This window comes from Amblyomma maculatum, chromosome 1 (genome assembly GCF_055883805.1).
Source record: "Amblyomma maculatum isolate TAMU_Amacu chromosome 1, ASM5588380v1, whole genome shotgun sequence".
Taxonomy (NCBI): domain Eukaryota; kingdom Metazoa; phylum Arthropoda; class Arachnida; order Ixodida; family Ixodidae; genus Amblyomma; species Amblyomma maculatum.
Window position 1 is genome coordinate 255,815,163 of NC_139344.1, and position 27,787 is coordinate 255,842,949.

General features: G+C 43.5%; 1 protein-coding gene across 2 annotated transcripts; it reads right to left on the reverse strand.

Annotated features, from left to right (window-relative positions):
• Positions 1-272: 272 nt before the first annotated feature.
• LOC146206274 (kelch-like protein 26) lies at positions 273-27,620 on the reverse strand. 2 transcript variants are annotated; one of them, XM_084590891.1, is made up of 12 exons: positions 27,441-27,620; positions 26,501-26,660; positions 24,678-24,830; positions 22,887-23,089; positions 20,876-21,076; positions 20,626-20,713; positions 17,297-17,995; positions 13,516-13,693; positions 13,261-13,444; positions 11,963-12,160; positions 1,403-1,629; positions 273-650 (listed from the first exon to the last, which is right to left on the reverse strand). In XM_084590891.1, exons 2-12 carry the CDS (start codon positions 26,645-26,647, stop codon positions 346-348), a joined length of 2,583 nt encoding a protein of 860 aa, XP_084447017.1. In that variant the 5' UTR covers positions 26,648-26,660; positions 27,441-27,620; the 3' UTR covers positions 273-345. The 2 variants fall into 2 exon arrangements, with proteins under 2 accessions (XP_084447017.1, XP_084447018.1); XM_084590892.1 differs by lacking the exons at positions 26,501-26,660; positions 27,441-27,620 and adding an exon at positions 25,076-25,203.
• Positions 27,621-27,787: the final 167 nt, after the last annotated feature.

Below are 27,787 nucleotides of genomic sequence, written 5' to 3' on the forward strand. Positions count from 1 at the left end.
TTGTGCTGGTGCACTGCCTGATCCTAGAGTGACACACCAGCTCGCCAATCAGTCTGCGCTACTGCTGTGAAAGTTTTCATTTTTTTCCCCCGTCCTGTCTAGGAAGAAGTAGGAGAAAATGAGGGGACAATAGTGTGCCGCTATTTTCTCCCTCCACTTCGTCCTGTTTTTATCTTATCGCCGCCTATCTCGGTTCTCTTATCTTGCAACCATAGCTGCTGTGATGGGTGACCTTGGAAGGACTTCAGTCACGTAAGACTCGGTGTGTGCTCCGCATGACGGCTCAAGGCCGTAAAGAAGACAGCTTTAATCAGCTAAATTTACATGTAGCTCTATAAAGGTGCGCTATTTGTTCTGCTGTTGGACAGCGATGTCTCCCTGGGAGTAGGACTTGACATCCGGAGCTGTAACCGGGAATCTTTCGGCCATCTTGGTGGGCAACCTGTGGTCTCCGCGGCTCGTCAGTAGTTCTCGCAAATGGTCCGACGGCTCTCCAGGGGGTGCCAACACACAGTAGTAGTCCGTCACGTTTCTCGGCAGGTTTCCGAGCGTCATCCACTTGTCCAGCTTGGTGTCGTAGGCCAAGATGTTGTCGAAGTGGTAGTCCGGTCTCTCCGCTTGCCGGCCCCCGATGATGAAGATCACGCCGTCTGGATAAGCATCGAGGGAATACCGCCTGTTAGAGCCAGATACCAGACCAGACAAAATGCCAGGCAGCGACGGGTCTCCTGACGCGTAAACACCATCGGGCTAGTCAACGGACACTGAGCTTCTAAAAAGCCAGGAGAGTTGCCAAGAAAAAGAATTAAGAAAACAAAAAACAAAACGTGAGTGATCAGACATGGTGCGGATTTGTGACTGAGGAAAAGTGTACTCTGCATTATGGTCTGGGTTTGAGCCTCCGGTTCGAATTATGTAACCCAAGTCTGCCTTCACACGAGAGAGAGGTCCATAGTAAAGTAGCCTTAGGCTGGTGGTGTCGGAGTCGACAGCATTGAACGGATGCGTATACAGTTGTCTATATATTTTCTACTGATTGGGGCAAGCGGACGAGACAACAATGCGAAAGCAAGGGAAATAGTAACGTTTTCCACGTCTACCGCTGCCCTGCTCGTGAGAACCACTGTGACCGCATGCGTATTTTATGACTATAGCTATGACGTCTAAGTGGCAGCGAGCTTGGGAAAATTCAGTGCCGCCTGTGCAAGTCGTCCCAGCAAACACCAGCGAGACCCTCCTACATTTTTTTTCTGTGTGTATGGTTTTTACATCATGTACCGTAGCTACCAATGCTGCTGAATACCGTTAGAGTACAGAAAAGTTTTCCTTCTCTCGTTGCTTCGGGCCCCAGCTCAGAGCTGTCATAGCCCACAAGACGGCTGGGGCCATCCCATATGCTCACCGTGCGCGGCTGCGACGGTGGTGTGGCGCGCGTTGGGCATGGGCGTCCGGTGGACCCAAGTCTTGCGCTCATCCACGAATGCGAGCGTGTCCTCGACCGTGGTGAAGTTGCGCTTCCTGCCACACCGGTGGCTGAGGAGGCCTCCGACAGCGTACATGGTACCGCCGCATTCCACTAGCGTCAGGCAGCTCCGTGGAGACGGCAGGAAGTTCACCGCGAACGACCACCTGCATCGCAAACAAACGCCGACCAGCCCTGAAGACACACCCAATCTTCGAGCCAGCAGATTCGGGGCAAGGCGTCTGCGAAGGCTCACTATGTTGCAGCTATAGGTATGCTCCTCACAACATTGGTGACTACACATGAGCAGAAGGTATATATGAAATTACACGACCAACTTTAAATGGTGCATTTAGGAATGACTGGGGCTAAAGGTACAGGGTCGTCCACTTTTAGGGAGAACATGCGAGCAAGCAGTTGCTCTTTTTCACAAGCAGTTACGACTTCGGACAACACATCCGCAGACCGAATAAAAATTGCACATGCACTGATGGATCTAGAGGAGATGCTTCGCAAGGCCTACCACGCGCTGGCGCTCCAAAGAGAGCTACTACACGCGCGCGTGTTCACCCCAATTCCAACGACATATCCTGGGCGTCGGCGCTCAGCGTCGGCGCTGTTGGCGTATGCAGAAACCGGTTTGAGCATGCGCACGGTACGAGACGCCGGCAAACTTGAGCGGAGCGCCGAGATCTGTCTGTGCTAGTTTTCGGCGTCAGCGTCCACGCAGGCGCCGAGCTGCTCACCCGCGTAGGTCTCTCATTGGGGGCACGTTTAGGCGCCGTACACCAATGAGAGGACAGGGTGGTCGCGACCTCCGGATTGCGAGTTTTCGCTCGCGCTGAGTCATCGCGTGCTTTTTTTTATTTACTTTTTTTTTTTTTGTCAACGCTTTGCATCGTCGCACGTGGCCGTGATGGCAAAACCCTTCGCCGCCCATCGGTTGATCTCAGCCGTGGAGAAACAAAACTCAGAAGCATGGAGGAAGAAAAAAACTAGGAGGGAGCGCCGCGGCGGAAAAGTGAAGCCTAGTCATAAAAAATATAATGGAAATAATCATGGGAAATTAGCCGTCACGTGATACGGCAAGCGGTAGTCGGTAGCTGGTTTCGGTTGCGGTATCGCACGCTTCGCTCTGAAGGAATGCCTTGGCGTGGCCTTCGCTACGCGACGCCTGCACTAGAAACTTGAGGCGCTCGCTGCGAGCAGGCGGTAGATGGAACTTTGGACTTTTAGACGGGCTGATCCCGTGGGGGCTGCCGCCGCCGCGGAGTGCACCCGTGTATTTCGCGAAGTATGGCTGGGTTCTCTCAGCTGCGCCAAATGAAATGCTTGCGGGGCTCGGCGTACAAAGACGAAGCACGCGAGCACAAGGATGAGGGGACGAAGCGCTGGTCATCGCTTCGTCCTGTCGTCCGTTGTGTTCTTGTGCTGTCATTGTGCGCCGAGTCCTGCAAGCATGGAATAAAACCAACTAGCCCAACAAGAAGTACTGCCTAATGAAATGCTGCGTGCCAGGATGCAAGAACTACACGGATATCCCTCTCGGGGCTGTCGCTCCAACGGCGAGTATCCTGTTAAGCGCACTCCTCGAGAAACAAATCATTTGTTTGTCAGGGCATGTGCATGTATTGTTCGAGACGAAAATCGTTTGATTCCTTTAGGAAATGCAGACCTCAAATACACATTGTTACGCTGAAGCCAGTTCCCCAGGCATGCAATGTTATGTCGAATTCGTAGTCTCCCAGACGAAACCAAAGATGAAAAGGTCACCTGCAGTTCTCACTAGAGTGCCTATAAATATGGAGTACAATGCAACAATTGTAAACAAAGTAAACTTATGTATTACGACTTTCGGCCGACCACTCCGGTAGGCTATCCGCGGGGACATCCAAAGTCACTAAAAAATACCATGTACCCTGCTGCTTTTGAGTCTGGCAACTATGTTGGCTAAATTCCCAACAATCATTGCGCGCAAGAGAGAGAAGGTAGCGGAGGCTGCGCGCGCGATGGCGTTGCATACTGTATTGAAAAGCCGAGAAAAATGTGGAAGATGTACGTTTATTTGTTCAGAAGTAGTAAGTGTAAACTGTAATTAAGCTCCATGTCTAAATTACGTCTCTTAACGCTTTAAAAAGCAGAAATCATTGAGTGGATATTAAAACTGCAACAACGCACCAGCGCGAGTACAAGCGTCAGCAGTGAGCGCCAACGGCGCCAGCGCCGAGTCCCATGGAGATGCGCACCGCTTGTGACGTCCACTGGGGCACGGCGCTGACAGCGCCCACGCTGAGCGCCGACGCCCAGGATATGTCGTTGGAGTTTGGACGGACGCCGAACATTTTAGCGCGACGGCATTAAACGCACCGCTGTGGTGAAAATCGAGCCGGCGGTGCCCCTCGCAAGAAAGTCTAATTGATCGAGAGGCGTCCTGCTGCAATGAGGAAGTTACATGAAGTGCTGCCATTTAAAAACGAAAAAAAAAAAAAATGGGTGGTCAAGAGGTGAAATCGAAACCTTTGGGTGAGAGCCAGGCAAGCTACCTCTGCGCTACCAAGGAACGCTCGTTCAGGATAAACGGAGCTAGCCTTGGTCTAGCCCTTAACCTCACACAGTGTGTGGATTACAGTTGTCAGCGCTAGGCCGACTACGCCGACCAAAGCGCCCGTTTAGGCATCGTCTACCACGCCGCTATCCGACACCGCGCCCAGCCAAGGCTAAAACAAACTTTCTCACGGCCGTCGCCGCATCACAAAAAACCGCAGAGCAAGATCACATGAGGAGAGAGAGCGAGCCGTCTCTGACGTGTACAGCTGTGTGTGTCTGCGTGTGTGTGACTGGTGTACGCGTCGGTACCAGGGATTCCATCGTGGAAAGAACGGATGTGAAGGTGTGAAATGTGAATACCGAGAGGGTCAGTCGAAGCTGGACAGAGCGATAGAACGGACACGCATCGCAATAGCGGAGTTCGCACAGGCGCGTTCTTCTTGCGGACTGACGTTCCACCTAATTTCCTAATGCGACCTCAATAAATTAGTTCTCTTAATTTATTTGAGTGTCTGCTAACACAGTACAGTAACGCGTAGTTCATTAATATCGGTAATTATCGGCACTAATTAGAGTGACTCCTAACACGAACTTCCCTGAGGGAATGGCTGAATGTGACCAGCATTTTTCCAAAGTCCGATAATTTGATTCTCGCTTAGCAGCATGCTCAATTCTGTCCTCGGTGCGATGCTTTGAATTACCATCTAAAAGGATATGAAAAAGCAAGAGGGGGGTGAGGGGGGGGGGGGGGGGGGGGCTAGCCTCAGTTCGCTGGTCGAGCCAATGTTTGGACAAGTGGACTTGTCCCAGACGAAGACAAGTCCACTTGTCGAAACGTTGGTTCGACCTGCGATCTGAAGCTTCCCCTCCCCCCTTACCTTTGTTCGGTCCTCTTTCATACCGTGTAGCCCTCTTCTTTCTCTCGTTCTACCTGCATCTAAAAGGATGTTACACCTTGGTTCAAGAATGATTACCCACTGCTCGTAACGGGGCGATTGGCGTTCGATGCGTGTACTTTGAGAGCGCTTTCGGTTGTACCACTCGTCTTTGATTGGCAGCTACGAACTGCAAAGTTACTCCTCGCTGTTTCCTTGCCAACACGGGGCACATCTGCCGTGAGCCAAGTTCGCTTCGTGAAATTAGATGCTTGTGCTCTTACGGCGAGCATCTGTCTTCCAATCGATTGAGGGAGCGCCGCACTGGCTTCAATATACATGTGGCGTGTGGCGATGGCTGAGGGGGGCCATTCGAATCGCGATAAGCTCGAACCCACGGTTGTTTAAAATTCATGTCGATGCGCGTTCACGCGAAAGACCAGGCTGCGAGCTGGGCAACTTCCCCATCTTCCACAAGGCTATTCGCCCGGAAGTCACCCCTTCAGGCTTTCCAGAAACGCATGGTAATACTCGGCAAGAGCACCAGCCTGCATGCATGGTCTTTGCCGCTGCGTCCCATGGGCGTAAGATTCCCCAAACTATAGTATCGCCTTTGTCATGGCTGTGAAAAAGCGATATGTATCAATCGCTACCGGAATGCTCGAACTGTGCGATCAAAGTCGATACAATCTTATATATCTTTTTATATCTTCCCCCTTAGATTCTAGTCTCGAAACGGGGTGGATAATCTGTTCAATAAAAATTTTGATGCGGGCAAGTGAGTTACTAACCATGAAAATTAAAACCAGCAAGAAAAAAAAAAACGAACTCTACGAAGCGAGACAAAAAGAAAAGGCCTCAACTAGAGCTGTAGCTGTCCTATTGTTCGGTATTTCTTCGTCGTTCATGTTTTTTCGCGCTGCCTTAATTTTTCGAGGTAATCAAGGTCCACTTTTCACACGAAGGTCTGCCATGAACACTTGAATTCGCCGGTGACGTTTTTTCTTTTTCTTCGCGCTACCAAAAGCAGCGATTTTGACCGCTTGTAACCTTGTAACCAGTAGTTTTCTGATTCACATAAATTCGGCGAGGTGTGTAGAAATTTGATCAGTTTCGTTTCGGGCTAGTTGGCTCACGGTTAAAGATGGATAACTTTCATATGCGCTTGTTCTGCCTACAAAGTAGTCCTCTATATACAGAAATTTTGTCGAGACGGAGCTACCTAAGCAGCCAGTACTGCACATGTGGTCAGTCATCGAAGAAGTTGAGGTTACACCTTTTCCATATGGTATGGTCTTGCTAGGAAAACCAAACCATACCTCGTAAAAAAAATCCCAACGTGGGCAGATTGGGAGGTGGCCCTGTCCAGCTCCGACCTTGCGGCACTAATAATCTTGCTTGCGAGAGCTCGGGCAGCGGCATCAGCCAACGGAGTCCCGACCGACCGACCCTGCCCTTAACCCATAGCTCAATTCCCACCATAAATGTTTTATACTTCTACTACTACCTTCTATTCCATCCGTAGCTTTCATTTGTCAAGAGAATACTGCTGAAAATTATTTCCGATAGGGCATTTTTAGAATTTACACCAATCAGAATCACTGTTCATTGGTGGCTCTCCAAAAGAAATGAGAGGGCTTATCATTTGCTGACGTTCACTGCTACTTTTCATCTTCAACTCCATATGGCCAGACCATGCACAATCTTGTGTCGCCCTTGTCAAGAAACAACACAGATACTATAAAACGGTGCCACTGGGCAACGTGCTGTGTGAGTGGCGTGTGCATAAGACGCGGTTCGTGACAGTTCGTAGGTGCTTCTGAAGAAAACTCAAATCTGCCTCAAAGAACAATTGGACAGAAGAAGAACAAAGGAAAGAGACGAGTCACAGTAATTGCACATATTCATCGTCTATCGCACACTATCAAGAAGGTGGCCAACCGATGCAAAACCAATGTTTTTCTATTTGCACCCTACAACTTCTCGCAGATCCGAAATTTAAATAAAGAAAAGCGTCTCAGAGAATGTTGCAAAAAACTATTCATTGAGTTCACCACTGATGCGTCACAGCTGTGGTGATCCGATATTTTAGGGGAATCCTCCAAGGTGGAGTAGATTTGTAATAAGGGAGTAATTACTCATTACTCATTTACATCCCCGATAAAGCAGTGGTCCCGGGTTCTTTCCCGGAGCAGAACGAATTTTTCTTTAAGTACGAAGTTTCTGAGTAAGTTGTATAGCTTTTCTTTGTAGCCGTTCGCTGCGCTTGGGCGGATGTGAATGAGTAATTGCTCCCTTATTACCTCACAGCTGTGGCCTTGAATACATAGGCCAGATTTGCTAGTGTTTTAAATATAACGCGAGAGAGCATAGATAGCAGGTGAAGAATGGTAATGGTAGCTGTAAGGCCGAGGGTGGCCCATTCTGTAATGTTTCGCCGCGCGCGCCGCAGAAAGCGGCGGGGGAAAGTTCCATCACATTCCACGCGACGCGACCGATTGCGAAGTCTCGGCCACCGCACTGCGCCTCCTCGCCCTCGTCGACATGGGCTAACTCACGCGTGCATCCCCCCGCACGGACCTCGCCCTCCTGTTCACTAAAAAGGCCGCGCGAGCTGACGGTGACTTTCGACTAGCTTCCAGTTCTTTCTAGAAAACCAAAGGGAGGGGGGGGGGGGGGGGGAGGCATAGCTTTGGCAGCGCTAAGCTGTTTCAGCTCCTCCTCCGCGTCTGGAAATTTCTGCGCTGGCTATTTAAGAGCGCGCCGCGCAGTCATCGGCGGTTCTGGTTCTGATTCTGGCCGTCGACGAAGATAGCGTAGCAGGCAGGCCCCGACTGAGAAGTCCTAAAAAGAGCTATGCGCTCTTTTGCAGTTAGTCGTTCGCTCAGTCTCTCTAGTCTCTGTGTGTCGCCTTTCTGCCTCGTGTAAATAAGTTTTCTGTATCTTGTGTTTGTGTCGTATAAAGTTAATTTTCGTTTTGTTACTGCAAGTTCGTCGTCCTTCATCTCAGTGTGTGTTTGCGAACTACACGTCGCCTGCCGAATCGACGAGCACCTTGGAGAGGTGCAGGAGAATAGAAGAAAACAAAGAACTCGAAATTTTACTGTAGCCACATGACTGCAAAAGTTGTCATGCTATCCTGCTTTTTGATAATGCTAGATTCACTGGTCGGTCGAAAGATATATTGGAATAAGAAATAATGGAGGGCATACCTGATTAAGCAACGGGGCCCTTTGTGCGTGAGTAAGCCGTCTTTGTCCCTAACAGATAAAGAGGTTGCCTTTCTGAAGGGTTCTACTGGTTCTATGCTCGATTTCAATATGTTTGCTTCTTTTCCACCCTTCCTCTGCTGTCTTTACATGTCTCTCAAGTGGTTATAATCGTTTATTTTTTTTTTTTTTTTAGATAACGAATCAACTGGCAGTTGGCACCTGTCCTGTCTTTCGCGTGTTCTTGCCCTTGTTTTCTTGTGCCGTTGTATTCCATTACTATAGAGCTAATAAGACAAAAGAAATCGCAGCAAGTTTTCACACCACCCTTCCCTAGCTCAACGTAGCTGACAGGTTGCTGTCATTATCTTGCAAGCATTTAGAAGTCCCGTGTTTCTGTGCCAGTTAAGTTTGCAGGCTGCTGGGCAGTCAGCTATTAGCAGCTCACGCATAGGCTGCTTACTTGGTCTTCATTTTGAGTTTTTCGGCTCCTCGCGTCACCCGCCCCTTCTCCCCTTCGAACGGCTCTCGGCTGTCCGAAATGCTGCTCGCAGAGGGCCGTCGGGCGGTAAAGTAAAAACAGTGCCAGCAGGAAGGCAGCGCGCGCTCGGCGACGGGGCCTGTGTGTCGCGCTCGCCGAGCATTTTTCCCATACAGCGGTTTATGGTTTATGGCCCTTTTCGGACAAGCCTGCTCTTGGGCAGTTTTAAAGTGTAGCGCATCGAAAGGTACGGGCGTACAGCGCCACACGTACAAGCCGCCGCGCCGAAATGGGGCGCTTAATTGAGATGGTCCACAGAATGCTAGGTGAAATTATTTTTTTCAGCGTGTTTTGGCGCCAAAAAGAGGAGACTTGTACAGAACTCTTTGATAGAGAGTCAGAGGAAAGAGGTTGGACCGGGTAAACCTTTGCGCTGACCGCGCTCCGAAAAACGAGGAACCGCTACGAATTGCGCGAATCAAGTCGGCCAGACAGGACAGGGTCTCGTTGCGGGCGAACTCTGGCCTGACGTTCCCGATCGTTCAGTATAGAAGCGACCGCCTGGTCGTAGTGTAAAAAGTTGTATATAATGTAAATAAATTCATCCGCAGATTTGTGCCAAGAAGTCCGTCCAACTGTGTTATCCCTGTGCAACGTGTCGCATACCAACGAACCACTTCTCCTTCCAGTTCCTGACGTTGCGAAAAGCCAGCAAGTTTAACTTTGCGACTACATATTCAACATGTCAGCATATTTAAAGTTTTCAATGACCACTTTATGATGCGAATATGATGCTGCCGAGTATTTTTGCTGAAACTCAGGCGCTTGCTGAATATTTTAGCAATTATTTACACGCATATATCTTGCACTGCGAGCGAAAATAAATCTTTACATAGTGAGAGCGCCGTAAGTTACCATTGTTTACGAGCACGTACGAAAAACTGGCACAACACGTTTCATCGGTTTTATTTGTTTGTAATACTATTTTAGCCCATACTTAGGGTTTGTTGCAGGGTGGAAAGACCCCAATATATACAAATGGTAAGACGACAAAAAAAAAAAAAAAAGAAAAATATAGAAGAGAGCCCATTGAGAGTTATACAGGAAGGAATTCGTACCATGAATATAACAAAATTACAAGCCAAACGATAAGAGCTATAATGCGCAAGTTATACAGAATATACAAGGTAATATACAAATTACTTACACTAACAGCACAGATTATGGAGGGTCATATTTGCCATTGAAAAAGCAGTGTGAAAACGTCTACGCCTCAATAATAAAAAAAAAACGTATCGAAGGCTTCAGCTAAGGGTTCGGCAAAGGAATGAAGAGTTGTCAAAATCCTTCCTTCTATTAAGGGCAAGTCCGTTTCGCCGCATCATGCTTTACTGTGCAAGGAAGCACGCTTGCCGGTAGTCCTAACATCCGCAGATTTTTAGCACTCTGTAAAATTATGGCTGTTGTAATTACCCTTCATTTTCATGCAGTGAATTTCATTCGGATACGGCTCTTCAGACACAATGAACTGATTTTTCTTTTACCAAAGCGCGCACTGAAGTATGTGTGAGAGATTATGTTACTCGCACTGATGAGTTCATCACACCGTGTAGAAACTTCCTATCGGCGTCAAATGAAGTGCGAACAGCGGAGCGCGTGGAAAACGTTCCAGCTGAGGCAGTCTGCCTGTCGTCACCGGAGATAGATGCGCTTATCCGGTGCGCGATAGTTTCCTCGTTTTGCCAGTGGAGCGCCATGTTCATTATTTCCAGAGATGGTGACTTTGGCAGCACGGTTTCGCTGGCGGCTGCGGCTCGCTGGCCTACGGCGCTTTGATTTTGCTTCCGTTATCGCGTTTCTTTCACCCATGCATACTGCCTCAGCTGGACTTTTTCCACGCGCTCCGCTGTCCGCATTTCAGTTTACTCCGATAGTACGGGCAAATATTATTTTCTAGTTGACAGTTATGTACGCCAACTTAGAAAGAAAGCGAATCTGGTGGCCGGGGACTTGTAAATTTCACAAATCTCCTTATACTGCCGCAGCACAATGGTAATCATTGAAATGCGTTATTTCTTGCCCAAAACAGCATAGCCATAAAAGAGAAGGGTGTTGCTGTTAACTTTAAAGTGGCTGTAGCGCACCGATTTCCACGGTGGTTGGGTGTGAGTTCGGCGACAGTCAGGAAGAATAGGAAATTATTTTTTATTCTTTTCCCGAAATATTGGTGAATGGAAAAATAGCATAAACTCTGAAATTTTGTTTCGCCTCGGACTAAAACAAATTTGGAAGCGTGTCAGGTGTGTTATCTTAAGGATGAGTGCAAAGCTATAAATGAAGCGTCTGAAGGTACGTCTGACTTACCCAGCCTATTCTCTTTTAAATATTAAGAAATCAACAGCTCTACAAACCCAAACACTATTGAAGTGATGGAGATCATGCATGCACACTCATTCACTACAGCTCATAATGACACTATTGCTTCAATACCCATGAAGCTTATCACAGAAAGCACGCTTTTGGCCTCCTTAATCGAAAATTTGGGAATGCAAGAACTTCATCATCATCATCATCATCAGCCTGACTATACCCACTGCAGGGCGAAGGCCTCTCCCATATTTCTCCACTTAACCGGGTTCTGTGCTAGCTGCATCCACTTGACCCCTGCGAACTTCTTAATCTCATCCGCCCACCTAACTTTCTGCCGCCCCCTGCTACGCTTTCCTTCCCTTGGAATCCAGTTTGTTACCCTAAGCGACCATCGGTTATCCTCTCTTCGCACTACATGTCCTGCCCATGTCCATTTCTTCTTCTTAATTTCCACTAGAATGTCGGTAACTTGAGTTATTTCTCTGACCCACTCTGCACGCTTCCTATCTCTTAATGTTACCCCTACTATTTTTCGTTCCATAGCCCTCTGGGTTGTCCTCAACTTAAGTAGAACTCTCTTGGTTAGCCTCCACGTTTCAGCGCCATAGGTGAGTATAGGTAAGATGCAACTGTTATATACTTTCCTCTTTAGCGATACTGGTAAGCTGCTAGACATAATCTGCGAGTGCTCGCCAAATGCGCTCCATCCCAATCTTATTCTTCTTGTTATTTCCTTTTCATGGTCCGGATCTGCGGTTACTACCTGTCCTAAGTAGACATATTCGCCTACTACTTCCAGTACTTCGCTACCTAATGTAAACTGCTGTTCCTTCCCGAGGCTGTTGAACATTACCTTAGTCTTCTGCATATTGATTTTCAAGCCTACCTTTCTACTTTTCCTGTCTAGGTCATCAATCATTATTTGTAGTTCATCTCCCGAGTTGCTTAGCAAGGCAATGTCATCAGAACTTACAGAAGAACTGTCAAGAACTTACAGGTTATCAACAAGAGCATTTACCTTTCCGTTTCAGGGTTGTAGACTTCCACATAGGCTGTGGAACATGTTCTCCGGCCAATCTGGACTATTCCGCCGGCAACCCAGAGCTGTCGCTTGTGGCTACAGAAGCCCATAGCCATTCTTGGGGAATAAAGCTCACCACTCAGCTTTGTCCATTCGTCCTTTGCTTTGTCGTAGCGTTCAAGACAAGCCAGCAGCCTGAAAGTGACGTTCAGTATGATTTCTATACAATGCAGTCCCAGTGCACCACTGAGTTGCTCTAAAGCAGCACAGGCTAGAAATATCTGCATACATTCTTCAAATCATCTAGCCCAAATTAAATGTGAGGTTACAAGCAGCTACGCTGTGAATTACACCTTGGAGATTCAATTTGGCAGATGAAACGGATAAAAAATTCATGCGACCTAAGCATCCATCATTTGCTTACTACAAATATATGTAATACGCAGATGAAATAGATGGCCTAGCTATATTTACCACTTTGAAGGGGTAATTATACAGTGCTCAAAGGGCTGACTACAGGTATTAATTCTCTAGTAGCGTAAGATTTAAGTGCACCTACTTCACATCTCAGATAATGCAAACTAAATTAATATGCTTATCTTCCAACAGAGTGAAAGGGTGCAGTCATAATGAAGTCAGCAGCAATGAAGAATGACTACTGCTGCATGACAAACAAGCACAATACCAGTAAAGCTAGCACTCCTGGGGAAGTAAGACAATCCATGCCGGCATGATGTCTGCAGAAGTGCTGCACCCTCTATATATATAAAGTGCCGATTGCTTAGCGAGCAGTTTACAAGTGCAGAAAACCCAAGCTGACCAAATATTAAACATTTGCACTACCTAAATCACCAAGTTGGCCCGATTCTACACTTTAACGTCAAAGTTTCAACTAATTGCTGTTGAACACTTTTATACATTTCCAAATTTACTAAAATACAACCGTAATTTTTTTTTCTATCTGTTTGAATATCTCTATGGCTTTCAATATGTCACGAAAGACATTTGGTGTCCTATGCCTTGAGCCAACCAGTGCTATCCTCCAGCATTAGGCAATTTCATAATCTATGCAGCCCACTTGCTCGAGCTCTCTTGTCCAGCCTCTGCTATTAACTGCTTTTCCTGTGGATGTGACCAGAATACTAGGCCAGAACCATCCAGACTATTTCAGAATGATAGCAGTTTGTTCATATCTCATTATTCGAGTGTAGCAAACCAGTGCAAAGCAAGGCCAACTGCCAGTCCAAGGCAAGGACCAGGCCAAAAATATTCTCCTGCTATTTGATGATGCTTACTTGTTGTTGCTGTCCACTCCACCAACGGCATATATGGCATTATCCAAGACAGCAAGCCCATGGTGTGCTCGGGTGTTTATGAGGGGAGCCATGATTCCCCATTTGCTTGAACTCACTTCAAACCAAAAGCAGCAGCGGCTAGATGCTTTCTCCAAGTTTACAGGACTGAAGTTCTCAAAGCCACCTGGAGAAAGCAGGCTGCTTCTTTCTCATGAAAATTTTAAATTGTAGTGATGTGATTATAATGGAGCTTACCTATAATATAGATGCAACCATCTAAAAAGACAGCTTTGTGTCCATAGCGGTGAACTGGGAGTGTTTTTCTTGGGCTCCAAATATTTCCTTTAATGCTATAGCTCAGTATAGGGCACGCTGATGGGCTTTCATCAGCGTCAACTCCACCGATCAAGAATAATGTGCCTTGCTCACCATCCTGAAATAAAATGTCAAGTATTAATTCAGACAATGGACCTCATACACATGTAACTCCAGAATTTGTATAAAGCTTCGTGAGAAATAGCCTATGCTTTTTTCTACATACATAAGGCTTCAACGTGAACATTTCAAAAGCTTCCTTTTCATTAAAGTGAAAAAGAAACATGAAAGAGCTTATGCAGTACTGGCAGGGGTGAAGCAGTTAAACAAATCTTCACAAGTTATCTTTTGATAATTAATTGTAATTATATAAGGTAAGAAGAGCTCACTATGTGCATGCATCCTGTTATGAACAGCTGCTTCATTCTATGCACCGCATATTGCCGTGATAAACTGAGGACAGTTTTGTTTAAGCTGAAGCACCTTTCAGTACTAATGGAGGTGGCTATGTACACAGCAGCAACAAGTGTTCCTGATAAAAAAAAAATGCTTTTTATTTCATAGAATATTTTGAAGTGTGTGAATATTCAAAATTTTCGAAAAGCTTATAAGTATTCTCCATTCAGTTTGCTGAAAAAATCAAATAATGCACCATTTAATTTATTTGAAAAAAATTGAATACATTTTTAAGTATCTGAACAGTTTTTGAATAACATTTTTTCAACGACTGTTTCGAAAACAGTGTTCGATCAATGCCATACTTGCATGCTGCCTGCAATCTACGAGGGCATGAAGGTTCAGTAACAGTGTTCAGGAAGCAGAAGTTAAAATTAGATTTTATTGACCAAAAACTGCATTTTAGTTATAAGGAGAGTACTTTAGCTGGAAACTGAGGTTTTACAAGCTATAAGAGGTTCATGAGAGAAATATAAATGTCGTCACAACCAGCTGTTTCTGTAAGCAAGCTGTACTGATACCGACACAGTTTTCTGTGTGAATTTCAGAGGCCCAGCTACACCACTATTTACTTTTAAACAGTGATCATAAAATCATTTTCAGTACTAACATCACCATTTGAAACAACCAGCCCAAAAAGAATATTTCATTTAAAAATCCAATTTTCACTGCAACGTTTGCTGCCAAACAAGTACTAACACGGACTGAAAGAGTCATTTTTATGCTGGGATCTTCAAATAGAGACCAGTGTTACACACACTGGCAACTACAGCTATGACTTCATGAATTATAGTGCTGCCATTGATTTCAATCACACGCCACAGGGGTCGAATAAAATAGTCAAAGGAGTATTCAATCTATTTTCGATTCAATTATTAGCTACATTATTCATAATCTATTCAGCAACAAGCTTCACTATTTGTATTTGATTAAATTTTGAAAAACTACTATTTGCGCGCTCCTATGAATACTTCAGTCCTCAATTAGTAAACGAGTTCAATTAACTAAAATATTAGCACGAAATGTGGACAGCTTTTACTTACATTTTTTAGTGAGTGAGAAATTTAAAAATGGCACTTTAATGTAACGTCTTTAAAACAAATTATAGGGCATTCACTGCCACTGCCAATGAGGAACATACTCCTGTAAGTTCCTCCGTTATTACTGCCTAGTAAGTTACTCGCTAGACTTATTCATTTTGTCATAGGAGGTGCCCTGAACAATGGATACTTAGGGACCTCCTCCTGTTATATTGGTAATACCAGGTATGTGCATTCAATGGTGAAAATAAAGATGACTGAACTAGAAAATAATGAGCTCCACCTCATTCACTGCCACAGGCAATTAGCAATCATAGTTTTAAAATTATGATAAGGTGCCGTTGCTTAAAAGCCATTCCTGTAACAGCATAGGGCTAAAAAAAAAAAAAACTACTGTAGAAAGAGCTCCGATGGTATGGTGTGGATTAGTATGGTACAGTACGGTACAGCACCTGGGTTTTAACATAATTCCCATGCGGGGCTAAGATAGACACCTTAGTGTAGAGTTTGGGATTAATTTTTACCGCTAAAAAACCACTAGCAGGCTTGCCCACGGAAAAAAACAAAACAAAAACCCTACTAAACTTCACTATGCTAAATATATTACAGGCACACAAAGTTCCAATATATGGATTATCTGAGCATCATGTTTCACACTAACACATAACAGCTTTCAAACATCTATCTTCTGCACTAATATTGAGCAAGCAAAGATAATTCCAACTGATGGCTAAATTCTCACAGGGAGCCATTCCTGAATATTTTGGTCAGCACCTCAGGTGTGAGCAGAAAGGACATAAATACGTATATTGGAGCCCTGTTTCACAATTGCAAGTTCAAAGCCCACTGCAGAGTCACTTTTGCATAGGTTTATTTGTTTGATTTGTTAGCACACCCCCTTGCATCTCTGTTAAGAAATGCGATATAAGCAACCAGATCCTTGCTTTCAATGCTACCTAGTTATAACAGGGTTAGACTGTAGTTGATGGTGTTACTTGAACATTACTTTTGTAGTGTAAAAGAATAGAACCTGACAACATTATTTATTCATTGTAATTTGTAATGAATATTAGAATTTTAATAAGCTCCTACTCATATGAATTGTGCATGTGCAATGATGAAAATGCATAGCCGTGACAGATGTTTTTGGTAATAACATTTAGAACATAAAAATATTATGGCAGAAAAACTTAATAACCTACTTCAATGACTGTGACCAGCTATTAATTAAAATGCTGGTGTTCAGTACCAGGCCTCTGCTGTCTATTTCTGCAGGAATTGTGTGAGAGGGTAGCAGAATACATTAAAATCTCATAAAATCGACCCCTGTTAGTTAGGAAGTTTGGATAATTCAAACAAGGATCAAGGTCCCTGCCAACGCCTTTGCAAGTTGTAAGTCTATGACATCAGACGTTTGCTAATTCAGACATGAGCGGGCTCGCTCCGGTTAGTTTGGGCAGGAGATCCCGCTGAGGCACGAGCTGCGCAGCCAGCTATCATCGAAATAGACCGCCCTGAGCCTGAGCTGCATGGAAGAAGGCAGCAGGCACGATGGCGGTCGGAAAAAACTCCATTTCCAAAACAATTAGGTCGCATAGTTTCATTTTCCCTAACTTCATGCCATCTCACGTCTGCAATCTGGCACGCACATTGGTCAGTCCCTCCATTTCAGATGCTGCTTGGCATGTTGCTGTTCTTTATTTTGGGATAGTGTTAAGCTGTTCTAACATCTACGCATGTATCCTTCATGCTGCTTTCAGTGCGCTGAAACTGCACTCTGGACATGTGCAATTTGACCGCAATGTGCGCTTTGCCACACTGTTTCACTGCGTTGACTTTGCGTTAAAGCATCCTTGAAACGCAACAAGGCAGTTGGTGAAGAGATACCACTGCTGCTGTGCTGCACTAAAAAAAGGGTAGCGGAGGCACTTATGATTTTGGAGCAGTTCTTCAATGTTCCCGATGGCGTGTGCAAAGCAAGGCACTTGACGACTGGTAAAAAACAGTTGTCCCCACTTAGATTTCATCCCAAATATAGGCACTATACAGGTGTTCATTAGATAAAATTACTGTGACGTAAACAGTTTTTAACAATTTTTTCAGGACCATTTGATAATCTAAACTTTTGGTTAATTCGAAAAATTTTCCTAGTCCCTCAAAGGCGAAATGAACGAGAGTTAATTTCTGGTCAACTGAACAACGGCCAGAACTTAGAGCAAACATACCTTGCATGGAGCGTCACTGAAGTTGTGTCGTTCCACTCCCATAGGTAAAGAGGCTGATGGTAAAACTGAGTTCTCTATATTCGCACAAGCCACCAAAAACTCGACCTCTGGCTGCTCAGAGAGCAGTGGTGACCTTGTGAGCAAAGGTTCATGTTCGGCGCCTCTTTGGCTGCTAAGCAGTAGCTTAGTTTTCAAGTTAGCAATATATTCTCGGTGATCTATGTCACCACCACTGTACCCTGTCAAGATGACCGAGTCAACAGACTGACTTGACAGCTGATCTTTGTCATCATCACTTGGAGAGCAAAAATCACTTGGGGAATAAGTGCACCGTGTGTCTTGCGTTACACTTGATTCATCACTTTCATGTGTGGATAGGCATGTGGTTTGGGTATCCGATGAGAGTATGTTGCTGATTGTGGACTCGCACGCTGTTGCTGCAACACTCTCCATGGAGCTGCCACACTCCGCAGTGGAAGAGGACAATGATGGGCCCACTTCTTGTTGCTCAATACTGGGCTTAGGCTCAATGTGGCTAGACTCCAGCACACTTGCAATTTGCAGCTCTTCAGTGCCTCCAATGTTTGAATACACGGCTGGATCTAGCCTGGCCTTTGCTGCTCCCAAGGTCACTGAAAGAAGCGATGGCTGCTCTGATTTCCCACAAGTCATCGCTCTTTCCAGTCCTCCTGCTAGTGCCTGTAACAACAGAAGAAAGAAAAAATTGCAGTGGCAGTGGCAGCAAGCATTTATCTTGCTCACAAATGTGTTTCCAGTCACCACAGCAATGTCATTTGCTCTGGATGAAAGACTATATAGCTTTGAAAGTAAAAAGCTAGAAGTTATAAAATAAAGTTAGGTGAGACTAGGAAGATTGCAAGGATAAGGTGGCTGCTGCAGCTGGCACAAGGTCAGGTTAATTGGTGAAATATGGGAGCGGTCTTTATTCTGATGTGGGCATAGTCAGGCTGATGGTGTTGATCATTTTTAAAGCCTTCAAAGAAGTTCTCGAATCTAACTTGAGATTTAATCTGATTCAGCATGGTTTTTGCAAGTCATTAAGTCGCACTGATGGAAAACATAGTAGTATTTTTTTTTTTTGCTTTATAATTGTCCCTTAGACTGTGTCAAAAAAAGGAAGCCAAGGCTAAAGGCTAAAAGCCTAATGAGGCCTTGGCCCCTCATACAAGGTTTACAACAACATACAAAATATACACAATTCGTCCAACAGTACAAGTATAAAAAAACAACTATCCGAAACATCGCAGACAAATTTGTTGATCCCTATTCACATACGACAAAATGCTCAAAAGTACTAAAAACAAAAGGCTTCTGGCAAATCTAAATCAGTATACAAAGGTCAAAGGCAACAATATTCAAAAAGTGCTAGACCAGTATTACATACACCAAAATCAAAATTAAAAGCAATAGATTAGAGATCTTACCATAAAACCAGAAAAACACTTTTACATCTGATGGCAAGCATTATTTATTTATTTATTTATTTTATACTGCCAGCCTAAATATTAGGCTTTAGGCAGGAGTGGACAGTACAGAAGAATAGAGTTCATGAGAATACAAAGTACATTCTGTCTTGCGAAGGATGACACCAAAAAAAATGACATATCACTCGCACAGAGCAAAAAGAAAAAAGAAAGTGAAGTACTATAAACATCATGATATCACAATGTGAAACACCACTATCTAAATAAATTTTACAAGTGCAACAGCTGAAACCGTACATGTGATTATGAAAATTATATTTATAATACATGTCATTCAGTCATGAATGAAGCAGTCTGACTTACTAGATTAATTCACCCATAAATTAGACCATATTCTAGTCCAGTTGTGCATTTTTAGATTTTTCCCTTGCTTTTTGAAGGTTTCTCTTAAAGACTAGTGCTACTGTATAACCTTATAGTCATCTTAACATGGGTCCTAGCATTTTAAAATGGATTGAGCACTCTTTTACTAATCATTTGCAACCCATCTCAATTAGTTAGCATAACTCTCTGCTTTCTGATGCACTCTCTGGTGCACCTCAGGGGTCTGTACTGAGGCCTCCAAACATCTTTCAATATTCACCTCTTTGGAGGTGATTGTGTTATTGTGCACGCATAAGATTAGAAACTGGTAATAACTGTCTTCAGCTCAATCCCAGTGTTATTTCTCATGTATGATTTATGGTTATTAGAACTGCACAAAAATGTAAATTCATGCATGCGACCAGGATACAAACATCTTGCTTGTATACATTTCCTTAGAATAACTAAATTCGTAGAAGTTCCTGGGATATTTATTTCAGCTGACCTCATTTGGACAGCCCATACCTAATACAGTAGCAAACTGCCAACAATATGAACTTGGTTAAGATGAATTCAACTATGTGAGACCATTGGTTAGTTTCCGTAAAAATGCATGCAAGCATGCACTTCGGTTAAGATGAACTTTCACATCTTCCTGAATGTAGCCATGCAGCTACAGAGGGCTATGCAGCTTTCTCAAACCTTCAAACTGAATAGAAAGCCTGCATGATTAATGCTACATAAGGGCAGTTGCTGTACCTGCTTAGCTAAACAGAACAGCTGGCAAATGATAGGCAGAGGCTGGATTCTTCAACCAGTGGAAACCATTTTAGCACTATGGTTAAGGGCTGGAGCTTCCAACAGCGGAGAAAAATTAGAGAATGATCGCAATCAACCATTAATTGTTAATCACCCTTTTGAACCCTGTCCTTTTGAGCTTGGTGGGATGGCAATGGGCGTTGACCCATGCTGCTTCTCAGAGTAAATGCTAAAAGTGAACACAGAATTTCAAGAGTGACTGAGCCAGATACTGTGGCTGACCTGTCGACACGCACAAATCAAAAGAAAATGTGAGATTTTTGACCTAGAGGATATGGTAAAAGCTAATTTCTCTCCTCACATTGCATCCTTTGGCACCATTCAGCTTCCAATGGATTTATATTGGCAAGGAGGGCTTGTGCAGAAATTAAGTCATGAAAAAAATTAATCTCCTAAAGTAAAAAAGAATAGAGTAAGTCAACAGAAGTCCTGAACCAAATTATTACTCTAGAAAATTTGGATATGAAATGATGCTTCAACTTAGCTTCAATTCGAAATGTAACAGAAAATCAAATATGTGCTGCAGTTCCTAGATAATGCATAACATCAGCTAATGTTCCTTGGAAGTTTTTTATGACTAAGGCCTGTAAACTAGATTATTTATTTCTTCTCAATTACCAACTATTTTCATATTTCTAAATGAGCGTGCATAGAGTTCAGTCAATGAAAGAACAGTGTAAGGAAAGCAGTAAAAATACCTACTCCAGGATCTTTTTTGATGTAATGGCGTGGCGTGCAAGACAGGTGTCCAACTTCCGCTTCTTTGCCAGCTGTCTTAGCGACCCAGAAGCTAAGTAAAAAAAAAGAAAAAAAAAGGAGCAAATTAAGAACAAGAATTGTAAACTGTAAAGGGAAACATTCGCAGGCAAAGCTTGCAACTATCTTTTCAGCATGACACATGCATCCCACTAAAAAGCAAAGCCTTTAAAAAATGATAAATATGCTATCTCACCACACAGCGCTGAGGACCATGACACGAAAATTGTGGTCATCTTGAAGGCCAGGTGGGGTGTCTGCTTCAACACAGTGGCTGAGTTCCATTAGACTCATCAGAGGGAACCGCACGCAGTACATTAGCCTTGAAGTCAGGGCCAGTCTTGTATCTACCTTGTAGTTTAGCCAGCGGCAGGCCGCATTGAACACATCCAGTTCTCTGTAGAAAATAGCATGCCATGAAGTTTGGTTAGCTTGTACAGCAAATTGCTTAACATGGCACAACTATGCAGTGGAATTCAGCGATGTTATTAACCCTGTGTTTTAAAAGATCTGTAGAATCAATGGCCGGCTATGAAAACACCCCGTAGACCAGATTCACTACACCACCCGCTGATTGTGATACTTCAGAGTTCCAGTGACTTTAGTGCTGGAGTGTGCATACGTGACTGTTCCCTGGCTAGCATTCTCAGTGCAAAGTGAGTGATCTCTTGGTTTTTCTTAATGCAAACGCTGTCTTGAATAATGACAGTTCTAAGCATGTAAAATGAAGTAGTACTTCCTCCTAAAACTCAAGCTCGGTTGAGTAAATAAACTTCTGAACCAGCTAAGCAAGCAAGAACAGTTATGAATAGTACTCAGAAGGTAAAATCACTTTCAATACAGAGCTCTTTACCCAACTGCAATGGCTTAGTTGTTCGGGCACTCTGCTATCATGCTAGGGAATCCAGGTTATATCCTGGCCACGAAGGCCATGTATATATCGACACAGAATGCGAAAAGCACCTATGTGCTTTGCGATGTCAGAGCACGTCGCCAGGTGGTCTAAATTAATCCGGATCACTCCGATACAGCGTCCCTTGCAATTCATGTGTCGCTTTGAGACAGTAAATCCAACAATAAGTTTATAGTACAGCACTCTAATAAATTAAATGTTGGCATCGCAAGATTGCCTACCAAAAATATACTGCAGGAAGAAAGATAATTGACCCAGTTCATAGAGATTCCTACTTTGATTCTGAAAGGCAGAGAAAAGCTAGGAGGATACAATGCTGACCAACATTACAATCACACTTCCTCAAAAAATTATTTCAGGTCTCTTTGCCACATTGCCTAAGTATGCCAACTATATATTCAATTACACAGCAACAGGTAGTTCGGTCTCTTGCTACAAACACTGCTTATCAAGTGGGCACTTCTGTTTCTTTAAAGAAGAGTCCCCTCTTGATTCGTAACTAAACTTTAATTGTTACCCAGAGGGTGCACAATGAATCACACTAAGTAAAATTTAGTGAGACTACCAGACACGTGATCCAGCTGCCCACTTAAGTTCCGTTCACATGTGCCTAACTTAAATATATTTTTTATGTGATGTGCATGATCTTGTCTTTCACGTTCGAAATTTACTAAATTTAATACACTGAAAATTTTAAGCAGGCAAAAATGAGAGAAAATGAATGAAGAGGCTTAGTTGCAATGCCTTGCAAATAATTAACAGGTAATAGCAGGCATGCCCTATCCTTGTGTGTCATATGTTAATTGGTAGATACTAAGAAAGGGCGAGCTGTGAGCCCATTTCAATGACAGATGGCAAGCTAGGCTGTAAAAATCCACTCAATGCAAACTGCATTAACTAATGAAAAATAGTCAAAAACTAACCATATAATCAGCCTTTAAATGCATGCCAGATCAAGAGCTGAGCACTAGCTACCACATGCCTGGCCTCATTATTTAGCTGTTTACCTAAAAGCACGGAATCAATTAAACACTGGCATTAACAAACTGATGTGGACTGTGCAGATTTATATTCGTAGTGCACATGCAATCTCTTCAGCTGCGATACGAACAAATGGTACCAAAATGTTTTACTTAGATGTGCAGTTTCATAATAAACCTTGCGAAACCCTAAATTTTAAACTATTAATTCAACACATCTTCACTAAAGAATAAATAAAAAAGCCAAAGGGCCCCTACTACACCTCTTCCATTTACAAAATAAAATACAATAAAGCAGACAACTGAACACTTACCTGTCACAACTTAAGACATCAGATGATAGCAGTTCGCATACATCTTTAGAGTCAAGCTCCAGAAACTCGTCTGACTGTGTGACTAGCGTGAAATTTGAAGCCATGCGGTACAATGCAGCATTCATTTCCTCCACATTATTCACACGCTTCGCTGCCTTGTACAAAATAATTTGTCTACCAACTGCACTTGTGCGTGCTTCCATCTGTAAACATAGATGACAGCACATGTTATACAAAGCGCCATGTTGTGGCAGTGAATACTGGCATTCAGTCTCAAAGCTTCTTGTGAAAGCAAAAAAGACATATACTAGTGATAAAAGGTCTCCGACCACCATTTAAATGAGTTCAGGAAACCACTAAGGACAGGAAGACTGAGAATGGTAGTTAAAATAAAGTAGCAAAATGGGTATATGATGCTATTTGTAATAATCACCTACTTGTATGCACTTCACAAACCTATGAAACCGGTATAGCATTTTTCTTCTGTAGTGTAATGCTTAGGTTGTTGCCACTGCATGCTCAACTTTTCTAGAAGCAACATTCATCTGCTGTTCAAAAGAAATATTTGAGTATAGTTTAACTAGCATGCATTAGCTAAAGCAGCCAATAGCTGGTATTCTTGTGAGAATAAGCCTGGACAATTGCCTTTTTTTAACGTAATCTTGCTCTACCACCTTTACAGCCTGCCTGTAACAAGTACATTAAATGCATATGTGATGCTAGCATTTATTTCTTGCAAGAAAAGGCATTCTGTAGGTCCATCGTGATTACACTCCCAATGAATGGCACAGTACTGCACCATGAATATTAATGCTATTACATAAAAATGCAAGAATGAAAGGAAAAAAGTATCAGATATGTATTACACTAGTTATGGCCATATAAGTTCCAGTGAAATTCCTATGCAAAATTTCTACAACTTGAGCCCCAGAGGTATAAATGTAACATAGAAAAGCATCTAGAAGTTAGCTTCGAGAAGAGAAAGCACTAATTATCCCTGCTGACTACATAAAGACTTTCACAGCCCTTCAGCTATAGAAACAATACAAATAGAAAGACAAACTGCATGACAACCATGGAAAATGAAGAGTCAAGACAACATATGGGTACCTGAAGACATGCTGTTTCCCTTGTTCAAACTGAAATATATATATTATCAGACCCTTTGAGGCCATTACAGAGGTGGGCCCTAATACTCTTAAAAAAAAAAAAAAACTGGATCGGTATTCCTAGTTTGCATCGTTTGCAGAAGTGTCGTTTTCGCCCCAACCTTGAGTCGCCTAATTGGTGGAAGCACCGAAGCCAGATATGTCAGTTCAGTTGTCAGTGGTGTAACACCACTTCTAGTTCTGGTGCTTCCACAAATCAGATGGCAAATATAACACTTCTGAAAACAATGTAAGCTCGGAATATGGCCCTGAGTATTCCTAATTTTGCATACCCTAATTAATCCAAATTTGTCCACTATAGTAGAGAAAGAACTTAAAAGCACGGCACTTAATAACTACAGGCTATCGTACATGATGTGTGAGTGTATCACTTTGCTGAACAGTAAATAAAACAAGTTTTTGATATTTTACTGCATACCAGACAAGCCACAGGCATCAAAATCCTTGCGCATATATAATTTGGCCTGATGGTTAGCATTATATTTAGGCAAAGAGAAAAGCTTAACAGCAGACTACTTTCTGCCACGAAGGAGCTGTGTGTGGCATTTACTGCAAACATGAGTTAATATCCAACCTGAGAAGCACGTAAAGAATGACACACATATAACATTCCTGCACTCACCTCAATACATTGTCGAATAATATCTGGCATCTGAAGCTTACAGGCAGCATGGAATATATCTGCTATATTGTTGCAAGACAACTCCAGCTTTCCAGACTTCATATACCCCAGAAGATGTTTAAACGTCTGACCGCTCACTCCAGAGATGACTACCTGCATAAAGAGTTCACATACACGCTCAGTATCCAGTAAAATTACTCCAGTCACTTTGCTTTTAATTGCTGCCGTTTACTGTGTAAACCTAAATTCCAGGGAGAACTTAAAGGACAATAGACACCTCATATTTGGGTTCGTGTTTTACAATTTGTAATGATGCCTAGGACATTACTGTACACGGATCCCCATGTCACATTCACCTACGACTGCTGAATAATTTATAATCGAATTTCGCTTCTCACCTGCTTTGGTTTCGGTCAACAGCCGAGCGATGGCTGCGACGTCACAGCCTAGGTCTAGGTCACGCGAGGGATGAAAATACAGCGATATAATCATTGCTGTGTCATTTGAATTCACTACAACGATAAAGCCAGCCTGCATCAAGAACAAGAATTATTACAAGTGAATAATGAACAATTATATTACTGTTTTTTCATGCCCCGCATCAAGACATGATTGTGACATCACAGCCATCTCTCGAATAACGAAACCGAAACTGGTGAGAAAAGAAAATTAAGTTATAAATTATTTAGCTGTCGTAAGCGAAAACTGTGTGCGGATTGATATACAGTAATAACTTACGTATCATTATCAAGAAGAAAAATGACACAAAAATTTGGTGTCTACAGTCTTTTTAGGAGAAAGTAAAAGAGGAAGGGAGATGGTGTTGGTCACACGGCCTACTAAGCAATAAATTTTAATGCGAAACCATTAAACGTCCCATTCACCAGAAAATCTGGCATCACTATTGTTAATGTTATATGAAAAATCATAAGCATGCCTCTGGCAGATGGTAATTCGCAGGTGACATGGCCAAGCACTGATCGGTCAACGGGTTGTGTAATGTTACAAGACCGCATGACGTATGGCCTTGGTGGTAGAAGCTGACAACATAGGCACATCCTTTGAAATGGGAGGGTGAGACCTGAACTGAACCTGGGAATCTTGGATCCCAACCAAGTCAGACATGCTACCCCATGTCATGCAGGCACGACCATATAGCTTGGTTAAAGAGGGGCATTATATCTCTGTCGGGTGGTCTTTCACACAATGTGCTAGCTGTTGACTGTATACTAATGAGTATGTTTGATATATGAGCTAAAAAAGATTTAGTGATTAAGCAAACAAATTGCATGTACACAAATGAGGATTTGCAAGGGGAGCTGCTGAACATGCAATTGGAACCGATAATGCTGTCGCATCATATTCTTACATTTATTACGACAAAAGCCACTCTGATTCCCCTCTTTTAGATAAAAAGTTAAGCAAATGCACTAAGAAAAAAAAGATTGAACCTCATATATGAGTGCTCGAGTGTCTGTCTTTTGCTGTTGTTCGACTTTTTTTTTTTTTTGCACTTTCATGTAAATCCACACCAGTCTAAGTGCTAATTAGCTTTTCTGTAGCGAGAGGAAAGCTTTAATTGAGGCAAATGAAGTGGATAAAATAGGTTGGAATTGTTTAAAAAAGCAACTCAGGCTAGGAGGGACGCTATAGTGGAGGGCTCCAGAAATGTCGACAACCTGAGGTTCTTTATTATAACGTGCACTGACATTGCACAGCATACGGGCGTCTTGGTTTTGGCCGACATCGAAAAGTGGCCGCCGCGGCCGGGATTCGATCCCGCGCTCGGTGAAATGGATAAAATATACACAAAAAAAACGCACCCGTTTCCTTTTTGGTTGTCCATCTGTAAACGTGTGCTGAAAGAAGGGACTGGACTGCATTAGGAGGTGCTTGCTGAATGAAAGTACTTCATCATCAACTACCATTTCAATCAGGTCTTCATCTGCTGGAGGTGAGCTTGTGGCCATTGTTGACGTAGTTCTGTAAATCGGAGCAACAGACCAAGGTGTTAAAGGTTTATGCACAGGCAGGAAAAGCGCGGGAGCTAATTTCAGGATCATGGCCTCAGGTTTAATTCCGTTAAAATTAATTGCACATGTCTCGCATATGCAGGTGGGTCTCCGAACCCCATGTGTCCCAACCACTCTTCCAATATGGACAAACCTCATTCTGTAGATCGAAGTCTTAGCAATGAGCATATATAGCTTTCCTAATTTTCCGTATCGATTTTTTCAAAAAGGCCTCAAGGGCGCAGACATATTTGGCCCTAAAATCTGCTCGCAGAACACGACAGAGTTGAAGAGGCTCTCCCCACAGCCTAAAAAAAACGATTGCTACGAAGGTCGTGAATAAGGTCGATAATCGCAAGGGAAGAGCTCAGTTTTGAGGCTGCCGCTGTGCCTCGCGATTTATTAAAGGTGTACGGCTTACAATATAGCGCAGCGGCCAGTTGAGAAAAAACAAAAAAAAAAAAAAAAAAAACTCCACACGCAAGACGTACGAACATGAGACCCTCGACGTACACAACCGCTTTGCTACGTCTCACGACTGCTGTGTCGCAGTTGCTACATGCGAATCAGAATGCGAACATCAGCTTCCTCTAGGTGTAACTGGCAAGCGTCTTGAGCATTTTACGCAATCACATTTCAAGCTGAAGCTGTGCTGTAGGTGTCAATGCCTGCTTGTCTAGCAAGACGTTAGCGATGCCTCCGCTATTCCTAAAAGACATTTAGATTGTGACAGCACGAAAGTCTGCCTTACCTCACGCGTCTGGAGCGTTCTTAAGATGTAGGCGCCCTGCTCCCGCGCACAGCGCGCTCGTGCGCCTCATAGAAGCCACGAGACCGAACAGCAATTACCACAGCCGAAATTGAAGACCCTATGAAAATAAAGAAGCAGCGAATTGTGTAAGTTCAAACACCGCGCCTAAACAAGACCGCCTCACGGCCATTGTTGCTAACGACTGACACGACTACGCCAGCTACACTTCGCTAGGCGCATATTTCGTTTTGCAACGGTTTTGCTTTTGCTTGCAAAACAAAATGAAATGGCGTGAAGTTAAAAGTATGCAAAAAAGCAAATGAGCAGTTTTACTTTGTGTATTTTAG

Excerpts from the sequence above, each read along its gene's own strand:
- LOC146206274 (XM_084590891.1), bottom strand. The coding sequence starts at position 26,647 with ATGGCCACAAGCTCACCTCCAGCAGATGAAGACCTGATTGAAATGGTA. Across the intron at positions 21,077-22,886 it reads GATGTCTTAAGTTGTGACAG|AGAACTGGATGTGTTCAATG; the intron begins GTAAGTGTTCAG and ends TATTTTCTACAG. Across the intron at positions 13,445-13,515 it reads TGGTTGCATCTATATTATAG|GTGGCTTTGAGAACTTCAGT; the intron begins GTAAGCTCCATT and ends TGCTTTCTCCAG.